Source organism: Neltuma alba, unplaced genomic scaffold (genome assembly GCF_004799145.2).
Source record: "Neltuma alba isolate B1F8T4 unplaced genomic scaffold, ASM479914v2 tig00013814_pilon, whole genome shotgun sequence".
In the NCBI taxonomy this organism is placed as follows: Eukaryota; Viridiplantae; Streptophyta; class Magnoliopsida; order Fabales; family Fabaceae; genus Neltuma; species Neltuma alba.
The window spans coordinates 14,840-21,889 of record NW_021637925.1 but is presented as its reverse complement, the minus strand read 5'-3'; the positions used below and the strand labels follow the sequence as shown (position 1 = coordinate 21,889).

Genomic DNA, 7,050 nt, shown 5'->3' with positions numbered 1-7,050 from the left:
ACTTTCAAACCTGAAACTCGAAAGCATTAAATTATTAATTATTAGGCTTAATTTCACTGACAAAATTTTTTGAAAAGTTTTAAACTTTAAAATGCATACAACCAGCCACACAGCGTGGGAATAAAACAAGAGGAAAATGTCAAAGATATTCTGAGGAAAATAAAAAGGTTTGAATTTTGGAAAGAGACAAAAAGAAGACAAGCAGCTCTAATGTGCACTGTGCAAGATACAGGTTGGATTTCCGAGTTAACATTTTCACATTTAATTATTGGGTGTCTTACTCTCCAAATGACCCTTTTGTCCTCTTCCTCTTCCCGTTTTTGAACCTCATTAATACCAGCCGCTAGTCTCTCCCTCAGCTTTAATTCAAAATCATTCAAACTCCACTCTCTCTCCCTCTCTAGTCTCCTGTTTCTTTTCTCTTCCTAGCCTTTGTGAGCTTCTGGGCATTCCATTCCCATTTCTTCTTCTTCTTTCTTCTTCTTCTTCTTCTCGTTTGAAATCAAAAGCTATCACACCATTGTTCTGTGTATGCAGATACAGTCATAAAGGTGAGAACTTTAGACTATACCCTGCTTGTTCTGTTAGTATGAAGTTGCTTTTAGATCTCGAGCTTATGGCTTTGCCTTACATTTGATCATTCTGTTGTTTGCTGTTTCTCTTGTGCAAGTCTTTTATGTTTGAATCTCCTTGTAAGGTGTAAAAGTTTCATGGCTATTGCATTTTGCTTTTGTTGCCCCATACTTTTTTCTAGCCAGCCAAACAACCTCATGAACACGCAGTTGATGAATCAACATCATCTCAAGATCCACTTGATCCCCAGAAAATGAGATTGTTTCATTTCTTGCCTGCACTGTTGACCACTGTCTTTGCGAATCCCTTTTATTATTTGTCTATCTTTTCTCTCTCTCCCCCTCTCCCCTTCCCCACACACATTTTAAAGTCCAAACCTTTCAAATGTAACTTTTTTTTTTTTCCAACTCTTGCGATAGTGTTTTACTTTCCTGAAAAGTTGATAATTATTAAGAAATTTAACTAGAGTGCTTACACTTCATGAGATTAACTTTGAAAAGAATCATTATTCTTCTTGTTAATGTTGTGTTTAACTTTACACAGTTTTTACGTTCTGTGGTTATTTTCTGTGATTTTGTCTATATATTTGAGACTTTGATGGGACGCAACCTTTCTGAGCAAATTGATAAGTTTGATACTATCGTACTGATATTATAAGATATGGATGCTTGTATTTTATTTTAGTCCATTATTATTTTAGCAAAGCACATGCTAGTGCGGTGTTATTTATTGGATTGATATACCTTTTTCGACTTCAAGGACAACATGTATGCATGCGTATCTGCTTTTACTTTATCTTTCCCGGCTTTGCAGTCCACACACATTCAATGCTTCTGAAAATGTGATTAATTAAATATTTATTTCTGTTTCTAACGAAAACCCTAACTTAATTCTGATTCGAACTCATTATATACTTAGATTATATATTATGCTCAGAGTATATTCTGCTTAAAAATCCGAATGTAGAAAGTTTGTCAGTAGATGAGGAATCAGTATCCTCAGTCTCAGACATACAAGAATAAGTTCAGAGCGAATATCGCCTTTTCTCTTCTTCTCCTCCCCCCCCCCCCCCGGGGGGGATGATTTGTGCTATCAACTTCACTACACCTTTCACAGAATTGTATGCTTTTGTTTCTATAACGCAGTTGGAGAGATTTTTTTTTTTTTAAAAGAAATGTGTAAAAGGGGTTAGAGTATTTATGTGAGGGAATGATACATTACCATACCATCTGTGGGTTGTCATTTCAAGAAATATATATATTTATATATATAAATTGATATTTGAAATCTTACAATAATTGTGTTACCTATAATATTCCACTTATCCTTCATCACTAAGTTACATAGACCCAGTAACTTCTCTAGCTGCTGATTCTCCTAAGGTTGTTCAAGTTACAATCATTCATGTTTCTTCCCATGTTTTGGTAACAGAAGTAACATTTTTACTGCATCTAGGTGCATTAATGACTGTTTTTGGCTCCCGAGTCCTTACCCACTTGAACAACTACCTCGACTCATCACCTAGAAAACACGGTAAAAAAGTTATCAAACCAGGCAGTAAAAAGGGGGGAAGAATTGTTACAACTTTGCTAGCAGAATCAGATTGGACTTTATGAATCTGGTTCATTCACGCTTCACAGTGTACAGAATTACTACTTGAAGTAGTTCTTTACTTTCCATTGATGGGACCATTCTTCATAAATTTACTACTGTTAATGGACCAGTCACTTTCAAAAGTAAAAGAGAGGCAAAATGCACAGCTCTTAAATATTTATGCTGAGTAAAAAGTAAATGAGTAAAGTGAACTCTCTGGGCACTGTATTCTCTCTGCTCCTGGCTTTATATTAAAGGCGCACTTTTGGCTTGCCATTGTTGGGACACAGGACCTGTGTGATGTGGGGTTGCTTTACTTTTATTTATCTTCTTTCCGTGATATTTATTTTTTTCAAATTCACATGTCTTTCCTAGTTCAAGATAAGTCTTCGGTATCTTGGGTTTGAATCAATTCGCTTTTAGTTTAATAGTCACTTCTTTAGTGAGGTGGCTCCTTCGTGATATTGTAAGTTTGATGCTATATATATGTTTTTAAATCAGAAGGTCATTGCCAAATAGTGTTTTCTCTTTTTAATATCTTTTGAAACTTCTGAGATCTGAAAAGGCAGATTCTGTTCAATAGAGTTATAATTGTATACTTGCTTGTTTATCTTCTCCATTCGAACTTCACATTTGTTTCTTTCATATTTTAGCAGGTAAGAAAGCTTTTATAGAACAAATCCTTGGAAATTTCTGTCCCGTGATATCTATACCGATCATATCAAATGCCAAGGTCAAGGTATGATGATTAGATAATCTTGTGGTCAAGTGTCATGAAGCTCTACTTCGACTTATGTTCCCAAAATCTGTTGCTTTTCTGTTCCGATTTCTCTGTCCTTAAACTTCAAAGGTTGGCTCTACTGAATATTAAAAAACTCTAAAAGGCCTTCTGCGATGCTTTCTCGTTTAATTAACATGTTAAGTCAAGAAACTTATAAATATGGATAACCGCATAGTTTTGAGCTTGATCGAACCAGTGGATGAAGCTTCATTGATATTATTATTTTATAGGGGATCAGATGTGCCACAGAGGCAATCTCCTAGAGGGCCACATCAGCTTCGGACATCAAGTGCTGACTCAGATCCACATCAGCATCACCGGCCGATCACAGATCGAAGCCCAAAGCTAGTAGGAGACCGACGATCGCCAAGAACTACACCTCAATCCGACACAGTCAATCAGAAGAAGCTGGGCACTCGCATTGCTGACTTGGAATCCCAACTTGGTCAAGCACAACAGGAATTGAAGAGTCTAAAGGACCAGCTTACTTCAGCTGAAGCCGCTAAGAAAGAAGCTCAACAAGAACTAGAGAAGAAGGTAGAGAAGCCTCCCTCCTCTAAGAATGTCCTAGAATCTGACAAAACTGAAATCACAGTACCCCAATATGATGATAACAACCAAGAGACCGATGTTTTTGAAGTCCCAGTCGATAAAGAAGCTAAATCAGTTGAAAAGTCTGCTCCTTTAGCGATGTCGGAGCCGGAGAAGCCTTCCATGGAGGATCTGACACAGAAGAAAGATGAGTTGATAACAGAATTGAAGTCCAAGATGGAAGAGAAAGAGAAAGAGACAGACTCACTGAGTAAAGAAAATGAGGATCTGAAGAACCAATTGAAAGAAGCAACATCCAAAGTATCAGCTGCAGAAACCAAGGAAGAAGGAATGATTCTGAGAATGAAGCAACTGGGGGAAGAATTGGAAGCAGGTAAAGCAAATGGAGATAAGTTGAGTGAGAAATTGAAGTGTGTGGAAGCAGAAAAAGAGGCATTAGAGGCTGAGATGAAGAAGCTGAGGGTTCAGACAGAGCAATGGAGAAAAGCAGCAGATGCTGCAGCTGCTGTTCTTGCGGGGGGCGTCGACATGAATCCTCGGATTTCTGAAAGGTGTGGTTCTATGGATAAACATTTTGGAGGCATATTTGAGACCCCTGGTGGGTACAATAACAACGGTCGATTTATTGGGTCACCTAGTATTGGTGAGGATTTGGATGATGGGTTTGGAAGTAGCAAGAAGAAGGGCTCAGGGATCAGAATGTTTGGTGACTTGTGGAAGAAGAAAGGCCAAAAGTGATCTTCCTTTCACTATATTTCATTGTGATTTTGATCCTCCAACTTACTTGAAAAGTTGTCAGTGTCAATTTTAAAAGAGATAGAGTGCATGCTTGATTATACGTTGAAAACACTAAAATCACATGATTTTGGGGGGTTTCCAACGTGAAACCAAACAGGCACAGACATTTTATATTTTATCTCTGAAATTGACACTGTCAATTGTTTTAAGAAATTGGAAAATTCGGGATTTGCTGAATTGATAAGAAAGAGTGATGGAGAGTTTGCAAACTGTTCTGCATCTTTCTGTGGTATTTTGTGTAGCTAATGTTTAGAATTTAGAATCATCGTGGATGTAGTCAGAATTGCATGACCTGTGCAAGCTAGCTAGTGAGAGATGGAACTCCTGCAGAAATGGTATTGCAATATGGTGTTTTCCCTTCTATTGCTGATGAAGGGACGTATTGTTATGGGGCCTTCATGTAAGAAGGATATGGTGTTTTTCGCTGGTATATGTATTGGTGAATGGCGAGACAAGTGCTGGTTACTGGTGTTGAAAATAGACAAGTCAGATCAGACATGTGAATATTCATTTCTTCTAATAAAATTAAATCAAAGAGTATTATGCTATTGTTTCGCTAAAAGAACAACGTAGCAAATGAAAGAAGTTTGCTGCTGCCCGGAAAGGGGGGGGGGGGAGATGAAAGAGAAGTTCTTTTTATATGTTTTCGTATTGTCTGTTTTAAAAGAAGCTCCTTTGATTAAATGCTATGCAATAAAGGAGGACAGATGGTTTCAAACAAAATTTAAACAAAAATAATAAAATTAGTTAGTTAGAATAATAAAATTGCCCTAAAATTAAACTGTTTTCCATTTTTACTCATAAATTAAACAAGACTCGATGCATGGGATAAGTTTTGTAGAGAACTGAAATGTCGCTTTCCATTACAGATTCTGGAAGCAATTAATAAAAATGCTACCATTACAGGAAACTACAGCATCTTTGTAAAGATCCAAGAATTGAGGAGGAAAGAGTGGAACGTGATGTTCACTCATGTCTATCGAGAATGTAACCGCTGTGCAGATAGATTGGCTCACCCAGGGCTGGAACAACATAGCTGAATCGTTTACTGGCAGTCTCCTCCCAGCGAGCTTCATCCTCTGTTGCACGAAGACCTGGAGGGTGTAGGAATTATGCGTAGTATAAGTAGTTAATTTATGTGCATTCTCTTTATTCACCAAAAAAAAAAAAGAAATGTCGCTTTCCACAGATTATTTACTTACTTTGGTGAGCTTTTCATATTCTTGGAATCTGCAGAAAGCTATTTTTGGAATTGCGCATCAAAGATTGCATAAAACAAAAGAGAATGACTAAAGTGGCTCTCTATTAATGTGACTAGTGCAGCTTCGGATTTGAGAAAAATATAATGTGAATGGAACAAAGTTAAGGGCAGTTGTAAACATGTTGATCACCACTAATCAAATGGAAACTCATTCTTGAGGTGGGGTTGAATTAGGCCAGGTCAGTCAAATTAGGATTGAAGAGTGTTTTCCTTCCCCCCTCAGACACAAACACTACAAGTCATGGGCTATAGGGCCTGCAAGTCTAAAATCTAAATAGGGTGAATGGTTTACCAATTTTGACAAAAAAGGCAGTATAGCCCAAGTCCTCAAAACCTGGATTCAGACTTCACCCGTTGGACTGCTTATTAGGAACAGTTCAAAGAAAGTTATTTTTTTTGTTGCCCTTTTAAGTTACATAAGCAAACACTAGTGACCTGACAGCCACAAGTAGGATCGACCTTATAACCTTTCACTTACAGAAAAGTTTTCATGTTACCAGGTTACAAAGCTATTGACAGGGGAAAGTTATGTGTGGTGTAGCAAGTATTGTGGATGCAAAGAAGAAATTTTTGCATGGGAGCAGCCAATAAACTTGAAAGATAGCATGATGATGATGTTCTTGGGAACATAAACATACTTTATAGAATGAAATATAATTAGCCTTTTGTAGATTAATAGAATACTGAGGTCAGAAGCAACCTTACTAAGATTTGCTTCTTATCCTTAGCAACAGAAGGGGAGAGGAGTCTCTATCAACCAAAACAGAAGCAGCATTAACATAACATGTGCTCCATCTACATTATACATATGTGCAACCCCTTCCTGTTCTGTTCTGTTCGGTCAAAACCTATGTTCCTGATGTGATCCTTCTTTGGATATTCAATTCCATTTTCTTCTGCCTTTTGAATTCAACCACATCTTCCCTCTTTGGCGGTTCTTCTTCCTATTCTGTTAGCTGTTACTATCCGAAAATTAGTAGGTCCCTCTGCACTGAAATTCATAAATAAGTCATAATTTTCTGAGTTTTTATATCATTAATTGATGAAAGCAGCCCAATGGTTATGAAATCTGATCTAAGTTGCATATTTACTACTGATGATTAATTATCAATACTAATATAAATATATATATATATTGTTCCTCCAACATTTAGTATCTTACACAAAACTGACCCTTTTTAGGTTCATATCAGATGGATATCTTCTTCGCATATCATTAATACTGATATAAATATATATTGTTCCTCCAATGTTAAGTATCTTACACAAAACTGACACTTTTTAGGTTCATATTAGATAGATATCTTCTTCGCATAATACATATAATAGATAATAATTTTAAGTTTTTATTTTGAAATATTATAATGACATATAACTTTTGCTAAAATGTATATAAAACTATTGAGAAATTTTTTTGCATGAAGTTGATAAAATAAGTAAAAAAAAACATTAAAAAAGAATCTAAAATGATATGTACTATTCATCACTTATA

General features: G+C 36.4%; 1 protein-coding gene across 2 annotated transcripts; it reads left to right on the top strand.

The window, feature by feature from the left end:
- Positions 1-384: 384 nt before the first annotated feature.
- LOC114739236 (interactor of constitutive active ROPs 4-like) lies at positions 385-4,727 on the top strand. 2 transcript variants are annotated; one of them, XM_028927283.1, is made up of 3 exons: positions 385-551; positions 2,823-2,905; positions 3,178-4,727. In XM_028927283.1, the coding sequence occupies exons 2-3, from the start codon at positions 2,892-2,894 to the stop codon at positions 4,235-4,237; spliced, it is 1,074 nt and encodes a 357-aa protein (XP_028783116.1). In that variant the 5' UTR covers positions 385-551; positions 2,823-2,891; the 3' UTR covers positions 4,238-4,727. The 2 variants fall into 2 exon arrangements, with proteins under 2 accessions (XP_028783116.1, XP_028783115.1); XM_028927282.1 differs by having other exon boundaries at positions 2,820-2,905.
- The last annotated feature ends 2,323 nt before the right edge of the window (positions 4,728-7,050 follow it).